The 25,196-nt window shown below is 36.6% G+C and overlaps 1 protein-coding gene across 1 annotated transcript in view; it reads left to right on the top strand.

Annotated features, from left to right (window-relative positions):
- xirp1 (xin actin binding repeat containing 1) overlaps positions 1 to 25,196 on the top strand; it is a 46,236-nt gene that overhangs the window by 2,039 nt on the left and 19,001 nt on the right. The window contains exons 3-6 of the mRNA XM_061890142.1: positions 1 to 126; positions 6,362 to 6,440; positions 6,640 to 6,770; positions 14,641 to 14,722. The exon at positions 1 to 126 is cut by the window's left edge and continues 171 nt beyond it. Of these exons, the coding sequence (XP_061746126.1) occupies positions 1 to 126; positions 6,362 to 6,440; positions 6,640 to 6,770; positions 14,641 to 14,722 (418 nt within the window). The remainder of the gene's footprint in view (positions 127 to 6,361; positions 6,441 to 6,639; positions 6,771 to 14,640; positions 14,723 to 25,196) is intronic.

The raw sequence follows: 25,196 nt of genomic DNA on the forward strand, positions 1-25,196 counted from the left end.
GGCAGTCTGCAGAACCTCAGCCACAGCAGCAGCGGCCTGTTCAACTCATCAGCATCGGCAAACTGTGGCAAGAGAGGAAGAGACCGCCCTCTGCAGGACTGGAGAAGTCATGACACAAGTCCTCAGGTCAGCCACTTCTGTTCATTACTAAAAAATAATCACTCATCTTGATAAGTATTGCTGCAAATAGATCAAATTCCAAAGATGTATCCCCAATTTTGATTGAGATTGTCAGTTCTTATTTATTATTATTTTTTTTTCATGTTTAGAAATAAAGGGGAGGTGCACTTTTTTTTTTTAGGGTTTGCCTATCGTTCACAATCATTAATAGAGACAAGACGACAAAAGTTTTTTGTTTTTTTTCTCCACACCCTAACATATAAAAATCGGCTAAATATACAATAGGTCATGTTTGTATTTTTGCTTCATTCTCGTGAGAATCCTGCATGCCACTGAAGCGTTCCAGGACCAGTGCTCCAACAACCACTCGGAAGCATTTGTGAGAAGATAATACTGTATCATCTCTTTTTCGGACTTATCGGGTCTCGCCAGGTGCATTCTTTGAGAATTCATTAAAAATATTCACCAATATTAACACAACGTTGAAACAACATGCTTTTTAACATTTATTCAATGTCAGGTTGCGACGTTAATTTGACCATTGAACTTTGGTCGTTTTCCAACCGATACTCTATAACACAAATACAACGTTGAAACAACATGCTTTTTAAAGACGTTTATTCAACGTCAGGTTGTGATGTTGATTTGATCATTCAGTTCTGGTCATTTTCCAACACAAATACAACGTTGAAACAACATGCTTTTTAACGTTTATTCAACGTTAGGTTCTGACGTTCATCGGACCATTGAGTTCTGGTCATTTCCCAACCAATATTCCACAACACAAATACAACGTTGAAACAACGTGCTTTTTAACGTTTATCCAACGTCAGGTTGCGACGTTGATTTAAGCATTGAATTCTGGTCATTTTCTAACCGATACTCTACAACACAAATACAACGTTGAAACAACATGCTTTTTAAAGACGTTTATTCAACGTCAGGTTGTGATGTTGATTCGACCATTGAAATTTTGGTAATTTTCCAACCAATATTCTACAACACAAATACAACATTGAAACAACTGTTACGGCTCAGACTACTACCAAAGTCGCTCATCCGTCTGTGGTCCACGGACAAGCCGCGCGCGTTCCCGCCCTGCAGCAGCCGCCAGCTGCAATCAATCACCGGCAATCTTCACACCTGACAATAATGACGAAGCTGCCTTCATAAGCCTGGACAACCTGGCATGCCGGTGCCGGAGTATAGCCTTCCGTACCTTCCCTGTGGTCATCCCCGATTCACGCTGTGTGTCGTGTGCTTCCGGATCTTCCCTGTCTTCCTCGTGCTCCCTGGTTTTTGAGTCCTCGCTCGCCCCACGACTCTGACGCCTCTCTCTCCCTGCATTCCCCATGGACTGCCTCGTTCCTTCGCTCTCGTCAACACTTTGGTAACACACGCTTCAGTTAAATTTTACACTTAGTGTATAGCTCGGTTGGTAGAGTGGCTGTGCCAGCAATTTGAGGGTTGCAGGTTCGATTCCCACTTCTGCCAATCCTAGTCCCTGCCGTTGTGTCCTTGGGCAAGACACTTTACCCACCTGCTCCCAGTGCCACCCACACTGGTTTAAATGTAACTTAGATATTGGCTTTCACTATGTAAAGCGCTTTGAGTCACTAGAGAAAAGCGCTATATAAATATAATTCACTTCACTTCACACTAGTCTTACACCATACACTTGAGTTTTTGTCACACTTCATTTCCTTGGTTTATTCGTTAGTATTGTTTATTATTCTTATTATATGTTAACCTTATATATAATAAATTATTGAACATACTTCTCTCTGGTGTCCGTTTGCCGTTACTCCCCTTGCAATCCATAACAACAACATCCTTTTTAACGTTTATTAAACGTCAGGTTGTGACTTTGATATGATCATTGAATTCTGGTCATTTTCCTGACACAAATACAACGTCGAAACAACATGCTTTTTAACGTTTTTTCAACGTCACAACGTGACGTTGATTTGACCGTTGAGTTTTGGTCATTCCCCAACCAATATTCTACAACACAAATACAACATTGAAACAACTGTTACGGCTCAGACTGCTACCAAAGTCGCTCATCCGTCTGTGCGCACCTCGGGACACGCCCACGACGCGCACATCCAAGAACGACCCGCGCACGTTTCCGCCCTGCAGCAGCCGCCAGCTGCAATCAATCACCGGCAATCTTCACACCTGACCGTAATGACAAAGCTGCCTTCATAAGCCTGGACAACCTGGCATGCCGGCGGCGGAGTATAGCCTTCCGTACCTTCCCTGTGGTCATCCCTGAGTCACGTTGTGTGTCGTGTGCTTCCGGATCTTCCCTGTCTTCCTCGTGCTCCCTGGTTTTTGAGTCCTCGCTCGCCCCACGACTCTGACGCCTCTCTCTCGCCCCGGATCCCCTGCATTCCCCATGGACTTCCTCGTTCCTTCGCTCTCGTCAACACTTTGGTAACACACGCTTCAGTTAAATTCTACACATAGTCTTACACCATACACTCTTGAGTTTTTGTCACACTTCATTTCCTTGGTTTATTCGTTAGTAATGTTTATTATTCTTATTATATATGTTTATATGTTAACCTTATATATAATAAATTATTGAACATACTGCTCTCTGGTGTCCGTTTGCCGTCACTCCCCTTGCAATCCATAACAACATCCTTTTTAACGTTTTTTCAACGTCAAGTTGTGACGTTGATTTGACCGTTGAGTTTTGGTCATTCCACCAAACGATATTCTACAACACAAGTACAACGTTTGAAACAAAATGCTTTTTAACAACGTTTATTCAACCTGACGTTGCTTTGACCATCGAAATTTGGTCATTTCCCAACCAACAACCTGGTCTCAATTCACAAACACGACTATTTTGCAACGTTGTATCAATGTCAGTTTTTAAAGAACGTATAATCAACGTTGTATCAATATCTGGGACACGCCCCACTCTTTGGGAAAACTGCAGACCAACCTAAGATTCCGATCCGGACTGGGATTCAGAACCCAGAACCAGACGGTTATTGTGAGGTACGCATGCCCCTACCTAGCAGACCTTAGACAAGGATCTGTTTTTAAAAATAAAAACCCAAGACAAGCAGTGGTCACTAAGTAGAGTGATGATGCAGTGATGATGTGTGGGCGATGCCGTGACATTGTTTCAAAGCACGCCGTCTTCCTCTAATATCTCCATCATTCTTACCATAGGGCGTGATGCGTTCACTGACACCTCATTCTCATTATTTCAACTTGGCGGCGGAATCTCGCGGAGTTCACAAACAACCGAGGTAATCGTAATTCCTAGTTTATTTTGCTGGTTGAGCTGGTTGCTTTCCGACTTTCAAAACCGAGTTACACAGCTCTGGTGTATGCTGTGTTTTGTTGTCTGTTGCGCCCTAAAATGTGTTTGTACTATAAGTATTGTAGTTATTTCGCAGCAGCTGTTTGATTGTAAAATGCATCTCAGTTGTAGTTTTCATTAACACCGTCGGGGGCGTTGAAATGGCTAATGCTAATCAGTTAGCATGTCAATAGCACAGCCCATGTGTGTTAGCTTCGAGCTAGCAGATTTTTGGAAAGTTTGAGCCTTACTTACAATCGCAGTTACTTGTAAAGAACATGTTAATATTTGTTTAGTTTCACGGCAATACGGCGCTTTTGGTAGCCATCGACAGACTTCTGGTTGAATGTTTGACCACTCCTCTTGACAAAATTGGTGCAAACAGCTCAATTTTTGTTCATCTGACATTAAAAGGACAAAGTTCTGTGGTCGAATGAAACAAAAATGGAGCTGTTTGGCCACAATACCCAGCAATATGTTTGGAGGAGAAAAGGTGAGGCTTTTAATCCCAGGAACATCATGCCTACCGTCAAGCATGGTGGTGGTAGTATTATGCTCGGGGCCTGTTTTGCTGCCAGTGGAACTGGTGTTCTAAATGGGACAATGAAAAAGGAGGATTTACCTTCAAATCCTCCAGGACAAGCCTAAATTCATCAGCCCGGAGGTTGGGTCTTGGGCGCAACAGGACAATGACCCCAAACACGTCAAAAGTGGTAAAGGAACGGCTAAATTAGGATAGAATGAGTATTTTCGCATGGCTTTCCCAAAGTCCTGACTTAAACGTGTGGACAATGCTGAAGAAACAGGTCAATGTCAGAAAAAACAACAAATTCAGCCGAACTGCACCGGTTTTGTCTAGAGGAGAGGTCCGAAATTCAAGCAGAAGCTTGTGGATGGCTACCAAAAAGCATTATTGCAGTGAAACTTGCCAAGCAAAATATGTTCTTTACAAGTGAATGCAAACTTTTGATCGCGACTGTATATTAGCTTCAAGCTAGCACGTTTTTGGAAAGTTGGAGCCTGACTTAGTTTGAATCGTTTTTTGTTTTTTTGGGGGGAAAATTGCAACATTAGCAGGGGTCATCAACCTAAAATGTTGAAAGAGCCATATTGGACCAAAAATACAAAAACAAATATGTCTGGAGCCGCCAAAAAATAAAAGCCATATTACATACAGATAGTGTGTCATGAGATATAAATTGAATCAAGAAGACTTAAAGTAAACCAAATGAGCTCAAATATAGCTACAAATGAGGCATAATGATGCAATATGTACATATAGCTAGCCTAAATAGCATGTTAGCATCGATTAGCTTGCAGTCATGTAGTGACCAAATATGTCTGATTAGCACTCCACACAAGTTAATAACATCAACAAAACACACCTCTGTGCCTTTGTGCACAACGTTAAAAGTTTGGTGGACAAAATGAGACGGGAAAAAGAAGTGGCATAAAACACGTCTTAGAAAGTCGGAGAAAGTTATGCATGTAAACAAACTAGGGTGAGTTCAAATATATTTCCCACCCTCATCTTTTTCCATTTTTCATACATTTTTGAAAAAGCTCCAGAGAGCCACTAGGGGGGGCGATAAAGAGAGCCGCGGGTTGCCGATCCCCGCTAAAGAACAACATTTGTCGAACATAGTGGCGTCCACAATAAAAGCCCCACCGTAAAAAAAAAAAATGAAAAAAATTGTCACGTTTCACGTGTCAGGTAAATCGTGATAAATGTAGCCATATGAATCCCCCTCCTACTGTTGTTCACAAATGTTCTTACTGTGTGGGGGTAGATGTGTTGTTTACAACTTTTACTGCCATCGAGTTTCTGCTTTTAGCTCTGTGCTATAAAACGAGTAAAACAGCAATATCAATCAATCAATCAATGTTTACTTATATAGCCCTAAATCACTAGTGTCTCAAAGGGCTGCACAAACCACTACGACATCCTCGGTCGGCCCACATAAGGGCAAGGAAAACTCACACCCAGTGGGACGTCGGTGACAATAGTTTGTTATGGTTTAACAAGAGGAGTGACGGCAAACGGACACTAGGTGGCAGTAGTGTACAGAGATTAAATATATATATAGTAAATACATATATATATATATATATATATATATAAAATACTACTACTAATAATAATAAACAATACTAATAAACTATAGAATGGTGTGTGTCTAAAACCCAAGAGTGTGTATGGTGTAAGACTATGGAGTATTTAATTGGAGCGTTTTACTGTAAGTGTCGGAGACGCGGTGCTGTCAGACAAGGGCGAGGCAGGCAGGATTGTTCAGGGGCGGAAGCGGGGTCGAAAGGCAGGAGCGAGTCGTCATTGTCCGGGGGGCGAGCGAGGAGTCGAGGAACGAAGGAGGCAATGAGAGAAAGAAGGAGATCTGGGGAAAAGTGAGACGCAAAGCTCACTTTGCAGGCGACGGAGGGTACTGCAGGGACACGGGAGAAGACAAGGGACAAGTCAAGCCACGGAGAGGAAACAAGAAAAGCGCAGAGAGCTACGCTTACGGTTCACCATATGAGAACTAAGTTCCCGCGCCGATCCTTGGGTCCACTGGTCCTTTATTGATCTTAAAAATTAAAGTACCGATATTAGTCACAAACACACTAGGTGTGGCAAAATTATTCTCTGCATTTGACCCATCGCCCTTGCCCTCATTAGAACCAGGTGAGCAGATTGGTAAATGAGTGCAGGCTTGTGGCTGGGTGGGCGTGCTGCGCTCAGCGTGAGCGGGTGCGCTGTCAGCGGGTCCTCTGGGTGGTCCCGCGGCTAATTTTGGTTGCAAACATGTGCTTTTTGAGGTTAAGTTTACAAGGAACACTGAAAAAAATGGATCAACAATTCATAAAGTAACAAGGTGAACTACTTTATTGAAAACCAAATATTTGTGCTTCCACTGACAGAGAGTGACCCCGGAGGAGGGAGCACGGACCTCCGATGGGCTCCGAGTGTCTTCCAGCAGATCTCCCAGATACCCATCGGGTGAGTTTGTCGTCCGCAGCCACCCAAATGCGTCACCCCGGGCTGTCCTATCACATGTTTCTATATTCGACTAATCCATCTCCCGGCCGCCAAAAAGTGGTAAGTGCACATGGGGCTCGCCAATGTTGTGTCGCCCTTGCTGCGGGCTAAAAAAAGAGGAGGATGTCGCATAGCTATGTGTTTGGCACACCTGCTTAAGATAGGGGTGACGCTGGTACCCACGGTCCTCGCTGCGTGACGCAGACTTTGGCCCTGGGAGGTCCTGGAGATCATGGCATAGCACCGCTGTTGCTCAACGGCCAGACTAAGACTTCAGCCACCATTTTTTATGTCTTGTTTTTCTTGAATTGTTTGACCGCTCGTCAACAGTTTCCTGAAAACCGGAATTTATCAACCATCAATGTTTTTTATTTCAAATCTAATGTCAATGTATTTTATTGACAATTTAATGTCAATGTATTTTATTGACAATCTAATTTCAATGTATTTTATTGACAATTTAATGTCAATGTATTTTATTGACAATCTAATGTCAATGTATTTCATTGACATTTTAATGTCAATGTATTTTATTGAAAATATGTAATGTCAATGTATTTTATTGACATTCCGTAATGTCAATGTATTTTATTGACAATTTAATGACAATGTATTTTATTGAAAATATGTAATGTCAACGTATTTTATTGACAATCTAATGTCAATATATTTTATTGACAATCTAATTTCAATGTATTTTATTGACAATTTAATGTCAATGTATTTTATTGACAATCTAATTTCAATGTATTTTATTGACAATCTAATGTCAATGTATTTTATTGACAATCTAATGTCAATGTATTTCATTGACATTTTAATGTCAATGTATTTTATTGAAAATATGTAATGTCAATGTATTTTATTGACATTCCGTAATGTCAATGTATTTTATTGACAATCTAATTTCAATGTATTTTATTGACAATTTAATGTCAATGTATTTTATTGACAATCTAATGTCAATGTATTTCATTGACATTTTAATGTCAATGTATTTTATTGAAAATATGTAATGTCAATGTATTTTATTGACATTCCGTAATGTCAATGTATTTTATTGACAATTTAATGACAATGTATTTTATTGAAAATATGTAATGTCAACGTATTTTATTGACAATCTAATGTCAATATATTTTATTGACAATCTAATTTCAATGTATTTTATTGACAATTTAATGTCAATGTATTTTATTGACAATCTAATTTCAATGTATTTTATTGACAATTTAATGTCAATGTATTTTATTGACAATCTAATGTCAATGTATTTCATTGACATTTTAATGTCAATGTATTTTATTGAAAATATGTAATGTCAATGTATTTTATTGACATTCCGTAATGTCAATGTATTTTATTGACAATTTAATGACAATGTATTTTATTGAAAATATGTAATGTCAACGTATTTTATTGACAATCTAATGTCAATATATTTTATTGACAATCTAATTTCAATGTATTTTATTGACAATTTAATGTCAATGTATTTTATTGACAATCTAATTTCAATGTATTTTATTGACAATCTAATGTCAATGTATTTTATTGACAATCTAATGTCAATGTATTTCATTGACATTTTAATGTCAATGTATTTTATTGAAAATATGTAATGTCAATGTATTTTATTGACATTCCGTAATGTCAATGTATTTTATTGACAATCTAATTTCAATGTATTTTATTGACAATTTAATGTCAATGTATTTTATTGACAATCTAATGTCAATGTATTTCATTGACATTTTAATGTCAATGTATTTTATTGAAAATATGTAATGTCAATGTATTTTATTGACATTCCGTAATGTCAATGTATTTTATTGACAATTTAATGACAATGTATTTTATTGAAAATATGTAATGTCAACGTATTTTATTGACAATCTAATGTCAATATATTTTATTGACAATCTAATTTCAATGTATTTTATTGACAATTTAATGTCAATGTATTTTATTGACAATCTAATTTCAATGTATTTTATTGACAATTTAATGTCAATGTATTTTATTGACAATCTAATGTCAATGTATTTCATTGACATTTTAATGTCAATGTATTTTATTGAAAATATGTAATGTCAATGTATTTTATTGACATTCCGTAATGTCAATGTATTTTATTGACAATTTAATGACAATGTATTTTATTGAAAATATGTAATGTCAACGTATTTTATTGACAATCTAATGTCAATATATTTTATTGACAATCTAATTTCAATGTATTTTATTGACAATTTAATGTCAATGTATTTTATTGACAATCTGTAATGTCAATGTATTTTATTGACAATCTAATGTCAATGTATTTTATTGACAATCTAATGTCAATGTATTTCATTGACATTTTAATGTCAATGTATTTTATTGAAAATATGTAATGTCAATGTATTTTATTGACATTCCGTAATGTCAATGTATTTTATTGACAATCTAATTTCAATGTATTTTATTGACAATTTAATGTCAATGTATTTTATTGACAATCTAATGTCAATGTATTTCATTGACATTTTAATGTCAATGTATTTTATTGAAAATATGTAATGTCAATGTATTTTATTGACATTCCGTAATGTCAATGTATTTTATTGACAATTTAATGACAATGTATTTTATTGAAAATATGTAATGTCAACGTATTTTATTGACAATCTAATGTCAATATATTTTATTGACAATTTAATGTCAATGTATTTTATTGAAAATATGTAATGTCAACGTATTTTATTGACAGTCTAATGTCAATGTATTTTATTGACAATTTAATGTCAATGTATTTTATTGACAATCTGTAATGTCACTGTATTTTATTGACAATTTAATGTCAATATATTTTATTGAAAATATGTAATGTCAACGTATTTTATTGACAATCTAATGTCAATGTATTTTATTGACAATTTAATGTCAATGTATTTTATTGACAATCTGTAATGTCAATGTATTTTATTGACAATTTAATGTCAATGTATTTTATTGAAAATATGTGATTTCAACGTATTTTATTGACAATCTAATGTCAATGTATTTTATTGAAAATATGTAATGTCAACGTATTTTATTGAAAATATGTAATGTCAACATATTTTATTGACAATCTAATGTCAATGTATTTTATTGACAATTTAATGTCAATGTATTTTATTGACAATCGGTAATGTCAAAGTATTTTATTGACAATCTAATGTCAATGTTTTTTATTGACATTCTGTAATGTCAATGTATTTTATTGACAATGTAATGTCAACGTATTTTATTGACAATCTAATGTCAATGTATTTTATTGACAATCTAATGTCAATGTATTTTATTGTCAATCTGTAATGTCAATGTATTTAATTGACAATCTAATGTCAATGTATTTTATTGACAATCTAATGTCAATGTATTTTATTGACAATCTGTAATGTCAATGTATTTAATTGACAATCTAATGTCAATGTATTTAATTGACAATCTAATGTCAATGTATTTTATTGACAATCTAATGTCAATATATTTTATTGACAATTTAATGTCAATGTATTTTATTGACAATCTGTAATGTCAATGTATTTTATTGACAATCTAATGTCAATGTATTTAATTGACAATCTAATGTCAATGTATTTTATTGACAATCTAATGTCAATATATTTTATTGACAATTTAATGTCAATGTATTTTATTGACAATCTGTAATGTCAATGTATTTTATTGACAATCTAATGTCAATGTATTTTATTGACAATTTAATGTCAATGTATTTTATTGAAAATATGTAATGTCAACGTATTTTATTGACAATCTAATGTCAATGTATTTTATTGACAATTTAATGTCAATGTATTTTATTGAAAATATGTAATGGCAACAAATTTTTTGACAATCTAATGTATTATTGACAATTTAATGTCAATGTATTTTATTGACAATCTGTAATGTCAATGTATTTTATTGACAATCTAATGTCAATGTATTTTATTGAAAATATGTAATGTCATCGTATTTTATTTTATCGGGTCATCCCTCCAATCTGTAATGTCACTGTATTTTATTGACAATCTAATGTCAATGTATTTTATTGACAATTTAATGTCAATATATTTTATTGAAAATATGTAATGGCAACGAATTTTTTGACAATCTAATGTATTATTGACAATTTAATGTCAATGTATTTTATTGACAATCTAATGTCAATGTATTTTATTGAAAATATGTAATGTCATCGTATTTTATTGCCAATCTAATGTCAATGTATTTTATTGACAATTTAATGTCAATGTATTTTATTGAAAATATATAATGTCAATGTATTTTATTGACATTCTGTAATGTCAATGTATTTTATTGACAATTTAATGTCAATGTATTTTATTGAAAATATGTAATGTCAACGTATTTTATTGACAATCTAATGTCAATATATTTTATTGACAATTTAATGTCAATGTATTTTATTGACAATCTGTAATGTCAATGTATTTTATTGACAATATAATGTCACTGTTTTTTATTGACAATGTAATGTCAACGTATTTTATTGACAATCTAATGTCAATGTATTTTATTGACAATCTGTAAGGTCAGTGTATTTAATTGACAATCTAATGTCAATGTATTTTATTGACAATTTAATGTCAATGTATTTTATTGACAATCTGTAATGTCAATGTATTTTATTGACAATATAATGTCACTGTTTTTTATTGACAATGTAATGTCAACGTATTTTATTGACAATCTAATGTCAATGTATTTTATTGACAATCTGTAAGGTCAGTGTATTTAATTGACAATCTAATGTCAATGTATTTTATTGACAATTTAATGTCAATGTATTTTATTGACAATCTGTAATGTCAATGTATTTTATTGACAATATAATGTCACTGTTTTTTATTGACAATATAATGTCAACGTATTTTATTGACAATCTAATGTCAATGTATTTTATTGACAATCTGTAAGGTCAGTGTATTTAATTGACAATCTAATGTCAATGTATTTTATTGACAATATAATGTCAATGTATTTTATTGACAATCTGTAATGTCAATGTATTTTATTGACAATATAATGTCACTGTTTTTTATTGACAATGTAATGTCAACGTATTTTATTGACAATCTAATGTCAATGTATTTTATTGACAATCTGTAAGGTCAGTGTATTTAATTGACAATCTAATGTCAATGTATTTTATTGACAATATAATGTCAATGTATTTTATTGAAAATATGTAATGTCAATGTATTTTATTGACAATCTAATGTCAATGTATTTTATGGACAATTTAATGTCCATGTATTTTATTGAAAATATGTAACATCAACGTATTCTATTGACAATTTAATGTCAATGTATGTTATTGACAATCTGTAATGTCAATGCATTTTATTGACAATCCAATGTCAATATATTTTATCGAAAATATATAATGTCAAAGTATTTTATTGACATTCTGTAATGTCAATGTATTTTATTGATGATTAAATGTCAATATATTTTATTGAAAATATGTAATGTCAACGTATTTTATTGACAATCTAATGTCAATGTATTTTATTGACAATCTGTAATGTCAATGTATTTTATTTACAATCTAATGTCAATGTATTTTATTGACAATTTAATGTCAATGTATTTTATCAGAAATATGTAATGTAAATGTATTTATTGACATTCTGTAATGTCAACGTATTTTATTGACAATTTAATGTCAATGTATTTTATTGACAATCTGTAATGTCAATGTATTTTATTGACAATATAATGCCAATGTATTTTATTGAAAATCGGCAACATCAATGTATTTTATTGACAATCTAATGTCAATGTATTTTATCAGAAATATGTAATGTCAACATATTTTTTTGAAAATTTAATGTCAATGTATGTTATTGACAATTTAATGTCAATGTATTTTATTGACAATCTGTAATGTCAATGTATTTTATTGACAATCTGTAATGTCAATGTATTTTATTGACAATCTAATGTCAATGTATTTTATTGACAATTTAATGTCAATGTATTTTATTGACAATTTATTCCAATGTATTTTATTGAAAATATATAATGTTAATGTATTTTATTGACAGTCTGTAAGACATATTTTTTTTACACACAACAAATCATAATATAGACAGACAGATATTTTGTTACACACAGACAAATCATGCTATGGACAGACAGATATTTTTTTTACACACAAATCATAATATGGACTGACACATATTTTTTTTTTACACACAAACAAATCATAATACAGACATACATTTTTTTTTTTACACAAAAACAAATCATTATACGGACAGATTTTTTTTTTAACACGCAAATAAATCGGAATACGGACAGACAGATCTTTTTTTTACACACAAACAAATCATAAAACGCACAGACATTTTTTTTTTTACACACAAATCATAATACGGACAGACAAGATATTTTCTTACACAAAGACTAAATCATAACACGGAAAAACAGATATTTTTTTACACACAGACAAATCACAATAACAACACACCACTTAAAACACACCCACACAACTCTGATTACACACACACAGACACACACTTTAGTACACACACACGTGAATTAAAATACAAACACACAGATTGAGATACACAATTGCAAATAATTTTGCTACAATAACACTTCCATTGAACAACTACACCCGAGCCACTGTATTGTGTAAAAACTAGAAATTCTATAGTCCGGTAAATACAAAACCCAAAACCAGTGAAGTTGTCACGTTGTGTAATTTATAAATAAAAACTGAATTTAATGATTTGCAAATCATTTTCATCTGTATTCAATTGAATGGACTGCAAAGACAAGATACTTAACGTCTTGCTGAAATAAGCAGGGGCGTCCGTGATAACGTTGCTTGGACAACAACATATGTTGATCCAAGACCTCATTGATGTGTGTGTTCCCCATGCCTCGGGCACTAGCACACCCCCATACCATCACATATTCCAGCTTTTCAACCTCGCGCCTATAACAATCTGGATGGTTCTTTTCCTTTTTTGACCGGAGAACACGGCGTCCACACTTTCCAAACACAATTTAAAATGTGGACTCATCAGACCACAGAACACTTTTCCACTTTGCATCAGTCCATCCTAGATGAGCTCGGGGCCCAGAGAAGCCGGCTGGCGTTTCTGGGTGTTGCTGATAAATGGGTTTTGCTTTGCATAGTAGAGTGTTAACTTGCACTTACAGATGTAGCGACCAAATGTAGTTACTGACAGTGGTTTTATGAAGTGTTCCTGAGCCCATGTGGTGACATCCTTTACACACTGATGTCGTTTTTTGATGCGGGACCGCCTGAGCGATCAAAGGCCCGTAATATTATCGCTTATGTGCAGTGATTTCTCCAGATTCTCTGAACCTTTTGATGATTTCATGGACCGTAGATGGTAAAGTCCCTAAATTCCTCGCAATAGCTCGTTGAGAAATGTTGTTTTGTGAATTACTTAGCATTTCATGGAAGCTGCTTTTATAGCCAATCATGGCACCCACCTGTTCCCAATTAGCCTGCACACCTGTGGGATGTTCCAAATAAGTGTGTGATGAGCACTCCTCATCTTTTTCAGTATTTATTGCCATCTTTCGCAACTTCTTTGTCACGTGTTGCTGGCATCAAATTGTAAAGTTAATGATTATTTGCCCCAAAAAAAAAAGTTTATGAGTTTGAACATGAAATATGTTGTCTTTGTAGCATATTCAACTGAATATGGCTTGAAAAGGATTTGCAAATCATTGTATTCTGTTTATATTTACACCTAACACAATTTCCCAACTCATATGGAAATGGGGTTTGTAGATCAGCGAAGCCGGCCGGCGTTTCCGGGTGTTGTTGATAAATGGCTTTGGCTTTGCATAGTAAAAAACAATTTGAAACGTGGACTCATCAGACAACAATATTTAAGTCTTCTGACACACAAGCGGACCGTTATAGAGGGTGACAAACTACCAGTGGGAACCGGAGACGGAGGGGGGGTTGCCCCCGTCATTTAGGGGTCTAACATAGGTGATTGACTCAGAGGGATAGCAGCCGCCAGCCACCCTCCTAAAATAGCCACCCCAATGGGGGGGGGGGGGGGGGGCAACTCTGATAAAAATCAGCTGTCACGGGCCGAGGCCATCGTAGTGGCGAGGGTCGGAGTGGAGTGAAAAGGCAGAGAGAAAGGGAGACAAAAACCAACACAGAGCCATCACCGGATTGAGCTTCAGTGAGTATTTGTTTATTTTCAGTATTATTCATTAGAATGTTTATTTATTTTTTTACCAAACCAAACACAATTGTGGTTTTCCTAAAGTGTATGCTTTGATCTTGTTATTTTTCACTGCATCATATACAGTATTTGTTTATTCTTCCTTAATAACTTCACATATTCTAACTTATTTTTTTATTATTTACTTATTACCAATCCATCCATCCAAGCTCACCTCAAGACATCACAGTTATTACTTATTGTATTTTTTTCTTATTTTATCATTTTTATTTGTTATCTATATTTTAACATACCGTATTTCCTCGAATTGCCGCCTGGGAGCTAATTATTTTAAAACATCTTCTCACTCCGGCACTTACCAAAGGCATGCGGTAAATTTAGGCCTGCGCTTATAAAAATTTGAGTTTGATGTAAGGATAACATAATGAAAAGCACATTTAATAAAAAAAAAAAAACGTTATTATGGTCTTACCTTTACTTATAAATGAAGTCCATGCGCAGCTCCTTTTGATCAAAACTTGTTTATAGAAGTCTTCCTTATCTTTCTTCAGTTTTAAAAGTCTCGCTGTCTCGATGGAGATCTTCCTTTATTACCTCCTGCTTCGATTGAAAGTACAGTTTAGAAAACTGTTTTATTTTAGATATGTAATCCTCCATGTTAAAAGTGCAAGCGAGAGGAAAAAATAAACTCTTGCTGCCTGTTGTCACTTCTTCTGCAGCCGAGTAGTCGCCAAAAGGATCACTAGCGCCCTCCACCACCAGGAAGCGGGAGGCTTTTAATGACTCATATTTGACACACGCAGCTATGGTATATTAATAAAACATAGCTGCTTACTGTTCTTTTTAGCATATTCAATAGCTTGGAGCTTAAATCCTACTGAATAGCTCTTAATCTTCTTCCCTTTATGCGATTTCAAATGATTGAAATCAGCCTCCTCCATTCTGAAAATGATGACAGGTGAAGTGTCACTCCTGACGTGACGAGTTTGACCCGGTGGAAAAACACAGGAAGTGAAAAATCTTTAAATAACAATAGGTTAACAAATAAAAATATGTAGGTGTCAACTAGGGCTGTAGTATAGTACCGTGATACCAATGAATCATATTCGGTACTATACCGCCTCTGAAAAATACCGGTATCATTTTTCGTGGTATCCTTTATTTAGAAAAGTTTTGAAAAGTACCGAAAAGTAACAAAATCATTTTAGTACCGGTACCGGTACCAAAATATTGGTATCGGGACAACACTAGAGTCAAAATTCAAAGAGCTTGATGTGAATGCGCTACCCGCAATGGAAATTAATATCGACCGGTACTATACCGCCTCTGAAAAATACTGGTATAATTTTTTGTGGTCCCCTTTATTCAGAAAAGTATCGAAAACTACTGAAAAGAATCTAAATCATTTTAGTACCTGTACCGGTACCAAAATATTGGTATCGGGACCACACCAGTGTCAACACTCAAAGAAATTGATGTGAATATGTTACCGGTAATGGAAAATAATATTGACCGGTACTATACCGCCTCTGAAAAATACCGGTATCATTTTTTGTGGTCCCGTTTATTCATAAAAGTATCGAAAAGTACCGAAAAGTATCAAAATCATTTTAGTACCGGTACCGGTACCAAAATATTGGTATCGGGACAATACTAGTGTCAACATTCAAAGAGCTTGATGTGAATATGTTATCGGTAATGGAAAGTAATATTGACCGGTACTATACTGCCTCTGAAAAATACTGGTATTATATTTCGTGTTTCCCTTTATTTAGAAAATTATCGAAATCATTTTAGTACCGGTACCAAAATATTGGTATCGGGACAACACTAGTTTCAACATTCAAAGAGATTGATGTGAATATGTTACCGTAAATGGAAAGTAATATTGACCGGTACTATACCGCCTCTGAAAAATACCGGTATCATTTTTCGTGGTACCCTTTATTTAGAAAAGTTTTGAAAAGTACCGAAAAGTATCAAAATCATTTTAGTACCGGTACCAAAATATTGGTATTGGGACAACACTAATGTCAACATTCAAAGAGCTTGACATGAATATGTTACCGGTAATCCATCCATTTTCTACCGCTTATTCCCTTTTTTTGGGGTCGCGGGGTGGAAAGTAATATTGACCGGTACTTTACTGCCTCTGAAAAATACCTGTATCATTTTTCGTGTTTCCCTTTATTTAGAAAAGTATCAAAATCATTTTAGTACCGGTACCAAAATATTGGTATCGGGACAACACTTGTGTCAACATTCAAAGAGCTTGATGTGAATGCGTTACCGGTAATGGAAAGTAATATTGACCGGTGTTATACCGCCTCTGAAAAATACCGGTATTATTTTTTGTGTTTCCCTTTATTTATAAAAGTATCGAAATCATTTTAGTACCGGTACCGGTACCAAAATATTGGTATCGGGACAACACTAGTGTCAACATTCAAAGAGCTTGATGTGAATGCGCTATCGGTAATGGAAAGTAATATTGACCGGTACTATACCGCCTCTGAAAAATACCTGTATAATTTTTCGTGGTCCCTTTATTTAGAAAAGTATCGAAAAGTACCGAAAAGTATCAAAATCATTTTAGTACCGGTACCGGTACTAAAATATTGGTATCGGGACAACACTAGTGTCAACATTCAAAGAGCTTGATGTGAATATCCATCCATCCATCCATTTTCTACCGCTTATTCCCTTTTTTTGGGGTCGCGGGGTGGAAAGTAATATTAACCGGTACTATACCGCCTCTGAAAAATACTGGTATTATTTTTCGTGTTTCCCTTTATTTAGAAAAGTATCGAAATCATTTTAGAATGGGTACCAAAATATTGGTATCAGGACCACACTAATGTCAACATTCAAAGTGCTTGATGTGAATGCGTTATCCGTAATGGAAAGTAATATCGACCAGTACTATACCGACTCCGAAAAATACCGGTATCATTTTTCGTGTTTCTGTTTATTTAGAAAAGTAATGAAAGCATTTTAGTACCGGTACCAAAATATTGGTATCAGGACCACACTAGTGTCAACATTCAAAGTGCTTGATGTGAATGCGTTATCGGTAATGGAAAGTAATATTGGCCTGTACTATACCGCCTCTGAAAAATACTGGTATCATTTGTGTTGGTCCCCTTTATTCAGAAAAGTATCGAAAAGTATCAAAATAATTCTGGTACCGGTACCAAAATATTGGTATTGGGACAACACTAGTGTCAACATTCAAAGAGCTTGATGTGAATATGTTATCGGTAATGGAAAGTAATACTGACCAGGGGTTTCGAACTTGCAGCCTTGCAACTTTGTGTTAGGTTTCTTTGATTTATATTTCTATAGCTCAATTTAAAAACAGTCAGTACTGTCTCAAAGGGCTATACAAAAATAAAAATAATAAAATGATATCCTATATACAGTATAAAACAGCTAAACAAACCACCCACTGTAAATAAAGTGAAAAAAGGAATATCAAAATACTATTAAAAATATATAAATAAAAACATAAAAATGTGTTCAGCATAGCTTGTGCTAAACGCTCCGTGCAAATAAGATCTAAACATTTCGAGAGATGTTAGATGTGTAAGTTTGATGCCTGAAACGTGGGTGATGTTTGTTCCAACCGTTGAAAAGCCGAACATGACTTAACCCACAGCAAACAATAGTAGCGGGAAAAACTGTAAGGGGGAGCAGAAAAGAGGAAGGAAGGGATTTAAGACTTGGAAGTTTGACACCTGAAACCTGGGTGATTTGAAAACAGAATTGGCGAGCTTGAATCCCACGAGACAAAAACAAAATGCTAACTACAATCACACCTTTTAGTAAATAGTGACTTAAAGTACATTATTATCCTCCACCAGTAGTAATAGTAGTAGTAGTAGTAGTAGTACCCTGAGTAGGTGTTATCTACCTTTTGTATTTTAATTTGCTGTCTGATAGTTGTAGTATTATTATAAAAATTGACAAACCCAATATAACTCCACTAACAGCAAAAAATATGAGCGGGAAGAACTGTAAGGGGGAGCACAAAATAAGAAGTAATCATATCACGTATTCGATTAGGACACACCAGCATGAATAAGACACTGCACCTTATAAACAAACGCCCAACAGGATTATGATGTAGAATTATTATTGTGAGGAGAAAACCAAGCCAAACATGACTTTTCTGAAAAGTAAACACTAAGTGCGGGAAGAAGTGTAAGGGGGAGCATGAAAGAGGAAAAAAGAGATGTAAGATGTGGACGTTCCACACCTCAAACCTGCTTGATTTGACGATAGTCTGTGGCGAGCTTGAATCCCACGGGACAAAAACACTAACTACAATCACAAAAAAGTGACAGCATCACATAGTACATGTAAGTAAACACAAGTACTATCACTGTTAGGAATAATAAACATCAACCAAGTTAACTCGAAACACGCAACTTGAGCAACTTTTTACAAAGCAAGTACCCCCTAAGGATGCTGGGAAACAGGAAGCACATCCAGCGACAGGAGTTATGACGCTACCTTTTTGTTAATAGTAACTTAAAGTACATTATTATCCTCCAATAGTAGTAGTAGTAGTAGTAGCCCCGAGTATGTGTTATCTAACTTTTGTATTTTAATTTTCTGTCTGATAGTTGTAGTATTATTTTTTTCTATGATTATTAAAACAATTTTACAAGCCCAATATGACTACCAACAGCAAAAACTAGGAGCGGGAAGAACTGTAAGGGGGAGCACAAAAGAGGAGGGAAAGAGATGGAAACTCAAAGTACATTATTATCCTCCACTAGTAGTAGTACTAGTAACCCTGTGTACGTGTTATCTACCTTTTGTGTTTTTGTTGCTGTCTGATTGCAAAAACTAGGAGCGGGAAGAACTGTAAGGGGGAGCACAAACGAGGAAGGAAAATATGTAAAATGTGTGAATTGGAGTTATGACGCTACCTTTTAGTAAATAGTAACTCAAAGTACATTATTATCCTCCACTAGTAGTAGTACTACTAGCCTTGTGTACTTGTTATCTACCTTATATGTTTTTGTTGCTGTCTCATAGCAAAAACTAGGAGCGGGAAGAACTGTAAGGGGGAGCACAATCAAGGAAGGAAAATATGTAAAATGTGTAAGTTGGAGTTATGACGCTACCTTTTAGTAAATAGTAACTCAAAGTACATTATTATCCTCCACTAGTAGTAGTACTAGTAACCCTGTGTACGTGTTATTTACCTTTTGTGTTTTTGTTGCTGTCTGATAGCAAAAACTAGGAGCGGGAAAAAGTGTAAGGGGGAGCACAATCAAGGAAGGAAAATATGTAAAATGTGTAAGTTGGAGTTATGACGCTACCTTTTAGTAAATAGTAACTCAAAGTACATTATTATCCTCCACTAGTAGTAGTACTACTAGCCTTGTGTACTTGTTATCTACCTTATATGTTTTTGTTGCTGTCTCATAGCAAAAACTAGGAGCGGGAAAAACTGTAAGGGGGAGCACAATCAAGGAAGGAAAATATGTAAAATGTGTAAGTTGGAGTTATGACGCTACCTTTTAGTAAATAGTAACTCAAAGTACATTATTATCCTCCACTAGTAGTAGTACTAGTAACCCTGTGTACGTGTTATTTACCTTTTGTGTTTTTGTTGCTGTCTGATAGCAAAAACTAGGAGCGGGAAGAAGTGTAAGGGGGAGCACAAACGAGGAAGGAAAGAGATGGAAACTCAAAGTACATTATTATCCTCCACTAGTAGTAGTACTAGTAGCCCTGTGTACGTGTTATCTACCTTGTTGCTGTCTGATAGCAAAAACTAGGAGCGGGAAAAACTGTAAGGGGGAGCATGGGGGGAGTTATGATGCTACCTTTTTGGTAATAGTAACTTAATGTACATTATTATCCTTCACAAGTAGTAGTACTAGTAGTCCTGTGTGCGTGTTATCTACCTTGTTGCTGTCTGATAGCAAAAACTAGGAGCTGGAAAAACTAAGGGGGAGTATGGGGCGGAGTTATGACGCTACCTTTTTGTTAATAGTAACTCAAAGTACATTATTATCCTCCACTAGTAGTAGTACTAGTAGCCCTGTGTACGTGTTATCTACCTTTTGTGTTTTTCTTGCTGTCTGATTGTAAAAACTAGGAGCGGGAAGAACTGTAAGGGGGAGCACAAACGAGGAAGGAAAATTTGTAAAATGTGTAAGTTGGAATTATGACGCTACATTTTTGTAAATAGTAACTTAAAGTACATTATTATCCTCCACTAGTAGTAGTACTAGTAGCCCTGTGTACGTGTTATCTACCTTTTGTGTTTTTGTTGCTGTCTGATTGTAAAAACTAGGAGCGGGAAAAACTGTAAGGGGGAGCATGGGGGGAGTTATGACGCTACCTTTTTGTTAATAGTAACTTAAAGTACATTATTATCCTCCACTAGTAGTAGTACTAGTAGCCCTGTGTACGTGTTATCTACCTTGTTGCTGTCTGATAGCAAAAACTAGGAGCGGGAAAAACTGTAAGGGGGAGCATGGGGGGAGTTATGATGCTACCTTTTTGGTAATAGTAACTTAATGTACATTATTATCCTTCACTAGTAGTAGTACTAGTAGTCCTGTGTGCGTGTTATCTACCTTGTTGCTGTCTGATAGCAAAAACTAGGAGCTGGAAAAACTGTAAGGGGGAGTATGGGGCGGGGTTATGACGCTACCTTTTTGTTAATAGTAACTCAAAGTACATTATTATCCTCCACTAGTAGTAGTACTAGTAGCCCTGTGTACGTGTTATCTACCTTTTGTGTTTTTGTTGCTGTCTGATTGTAAAAACTAGGAGCGGGAAGAACTGTAAGGGGGAGCAGAAACGAGGAAGGAAAATATGTAAAATGTGTAAGTTGGAGTTATGATGCTACCTTTTTGTTAATAGTAACTTAAAGTACATTATTATCCTCCACTAGTAGTAGTACTAGTAGCCCTGTGTACGTGTTATCTACCTTATGTGTTTTTGTTGCTGTCTGATAGCAAAAACTAGGAGCGGGAAGAACTGTAAGGGGGAGCACAAAAGAGGAAGGAAAGAGATGGAAACTCAAAGTACATTATTATCCTCCACTAGTAGTAGTACTAGTAGCCCTGTGTACGTGTTATCTACCTTGTTGCTGTCTGATAGCAAAAACTAGGAGCTGGAAAAACTGTAAGGGGGAGCATGAGGGGATTAATGACGCTATGTTTTTGTTAATAGTAACTTAAAGTACATTATTTTCCTCCACTAGTAGTAGTACTAGTAGCCCTGTGTACGTGTTATCTACCTTATGTGTTTTTGTTGCTGTCTGATAGTAAAAACTAGGAGCGGGAAGAACTGTAAGGGGGAGCACAAAAGAGTAAAGAAAATATTTAAAATGTGTAAGTTGGAGTTATGACGCTACCTTTTAGTAAATAGTAACTGAAAGTACATTATTATCCTCCACTAGTAGTAGTACTAGTAGCCTTGTGTACGTGTTATCTACCTTATGTGTTTTTCTTGCTGTCTGATAGTAAAAACTAGGAGCGGGAAGAACTGTAAGGGGGAGCACAAAAGAGTAAAGAAAATATGTAAAATGTGTAAGTTGGAGTTATGACGCTACCTTTTAGTAAATAGTAACTTAAAGTACATTATTATCCTCCACTAGTAGTAGTACTAGTAGCCCTGTGTACGTGTTATCTACCTTGTTGCTGTCTGATAGCAAAAACTAGGAGCTTGAAAAACTGTAAGGGGGAGTATGGGGGGATTAATGACGCTAATGTTTTGTTAATAGTAACTGAAAGTACATTATTTTCCTCCACTAGTAGTAGTACTAGTAGCCCTGTGTACGTGTTATCTACCTTTTGTGTTTTTGTTGCTGTCTGATAGCAAAAACTAGGAGCGGGAAGAACTGTAAGGGGGAGCACAAAAGAGGGAGGAAAGAGATGGAAACTTAAAGTACATTATTATCCTCCACTAGTAGTAGTACTAGTAGTCCTGTGTACGTGTTATCTACCTTATGTGTTTTTGTTGCTGTCCGATAGGAAAAACTAGGAGCGGGAAGAAGTGTAAGGGGGAGCACAAACGAGGAAGGAGTCCTATCAGGCATTATTGACAAATTACTCACACAGCTGGAACGTGAATCCAAAGAATTTACTTGGTGTGGCCCAGCCTCACCCTGAAGTTGAGTTTAAGACCCCTAAAATAGAAAGTACTAGTACCGGGGTTAAATATGTCTGCCGGGAGAGGGACATCACCGAGGTGGATCATAACTGGGCATGGGTACCGAATCTGGTACCTTTTTTTTTTTTATTGGCACCAACCGAATACCATTTCACTTAAAATCCAACCGTGCCATGTTTCGGTACCTGGGTCACACGTGACGACACACTCGTTTGCCGCCAGCAAATGGCGATCACTGCAGCAGCACTGAGAGCGGACTCGGCCAAAACAATGCCAGCCAAGAAATGGGCAGGAAAAAAAACGCTCCAACGTGAGTAAAGTAAGGCTCTACTTTTGCAACAATGCGCTAGCTCGATGCTAATATACAATGGTGTAGCTATTGACATGCTACAGATTAGCATGAGCAATTTTACGGGCAGTTTCAACACCTCCAAATTTGTTAGTGAAAACAACAACTCAGATGCACGTTACATGTACAAAAACCAAAACCGGCTAAGCTGGAAGCGTTTCTGGGTGTTGTTGATAAATGGCTTTCGCATTGCAATGTAGAGCTTTAACTCGCACTTACAGATGTAGCGACCAACTGTGGTTACTGACAGTGGTTTTCTGAAGTGTTCTTGAGCCCATTAGGTGATTATCCTTTACAGACTGATGTTGCTTTTTGATGCAGTACTGCCTGAGGGATCCAAGGTCCGTATTATCATTGATTTCTCGAGATTCTCTGAACCTTTTGATGATATTGTCGGACATGTCGGAAACACCTCCCTAGGGAGGCGTTCGGGTGGCATCCTGACCAGATGTCCGAACTAACCTCATCTGGCTCCTCTCCATGTGGAGGAGCACCGGCTTTACTTTGAGTTCCTCCCGGATGGCAGAGCTTCTCACCCTATCTCTAAGGGACAGCCCCGCCAAACGGTGGAGGAAACTCATTTTGGGCGCTTGTACCCGTGATCTTGTCCTTTCGGTCATAACCCAAAGTTCATGACCATAGGTGGAGATGGGAACGTAGATGGACTGGTAAATTGAGAGCTTTGCCTTCCGGCTCAGCTCCTTCTTCACCACAACGGATCGCTACAGCGTCCGCTATAAAATGACGCCGCACCGATCCGCCTGTCCATCTCACGAGCCACTCTTTCCTCACTCGTGAACAAGACTCCGAGGTACTTGAACTCCTCCACTTGGGGCGAGATCTCCTCTGCAAACCAGGGTGGGCACTCCACCCTTTTCTGGGCGAGAACCATGGACTCGTGACTTGGAGGTGCTGATTCTCATCCCAGTCGCTTAACACTCGGTTGCGAATCGATCCAGTGAGTGCTGAAGATCCTGGCCAAATTAAATCATTAGGACCACATCATCTGCAAAAAGCAGAGACCTAATCCCGCAGCCACCCAACCGGATCCCTAGAAATCCTGTCCATGAAAGTTATGAACGGAATCAGTGACAAAGGGCAGCCCTTGCAGAACCCGGCCCTCACTGGAAACGTGTCCGACTTACTGCCGGCAATGCGGACCAAGCTCTGACACTGATCATACAGGGAGCAGACTGCCACAATCAGACAGATCCAGTGAGAGCTGAAGATCCTGGCCAGATGAAGCCATAAGGACCACATCATCTACAAGAAAGCCGAGACGTAATCCTGCAGCCACCGACCTGGATCCCTAGAAATTCTGTCCAGGAAAGTTATGAACGGAATCGGTGACAAAGGGCAGCCTTGGCGTAGTCCAACCCTCACTGGAAACGTGTACGATTTACTGGCGGCAATGTGGACCAAGCTCTGACACGGATCGTACATGGAGCGGACCGCCACAATCAGACAGATCCAGTGAGAGCTGAAGATCCTGGCCAGATGAAGCCATCAGGACCACATCATCTGCAAAAAAAGCAAAGACCTAATCCTGCAGCCACCAAACCGGATCCCTAGAAATTCTGTCCATGAAAGTTATGAACAGAATCAGTGACAAAGGGCAGCCTTGGCGCTGTTCAACCCTCACAGGAAACGGGTCCGACTTACTGCCGGCAATGCGGACCAAGCTCTGACACTGATCGTACAGAGAGCAGACCGCCACAATCAGACAGCACCAGTGAGAGCTGAAGATCCTGGCCAGATGAAGCCATCAGGACCACATCATCTACAAGAAAGCCGAGACGTAATCCTGCAGCCACCGAACCGGATCCCTAGAAATTCTGTCCATGAAAGGTATGAACGGAATCCAACCCAACCCTCAGTCCAACCCTCACAGGAAACGGGTCCGACTTACTGCCGGCAATGCGGACCAAGCTCTGACACGGATCATACAGGGAGCGGACCGCCACAATCAGACAGTCC

Source organism: Nerophis ophidion, linkage group LG28 (genome assembly GCF_033978795.1).
Source record: "Nerophis ophidion isolate RoL-2023_Sa linkage group LG28, RoL_Noph_v1.0, whole genome shotgun sequence".
NCBI lineage: Eukaryota > Metazoa > Chordata > Actinopteri > Syngnathiformes > Syngnathidae > Nerophis > Nerophis ophidion.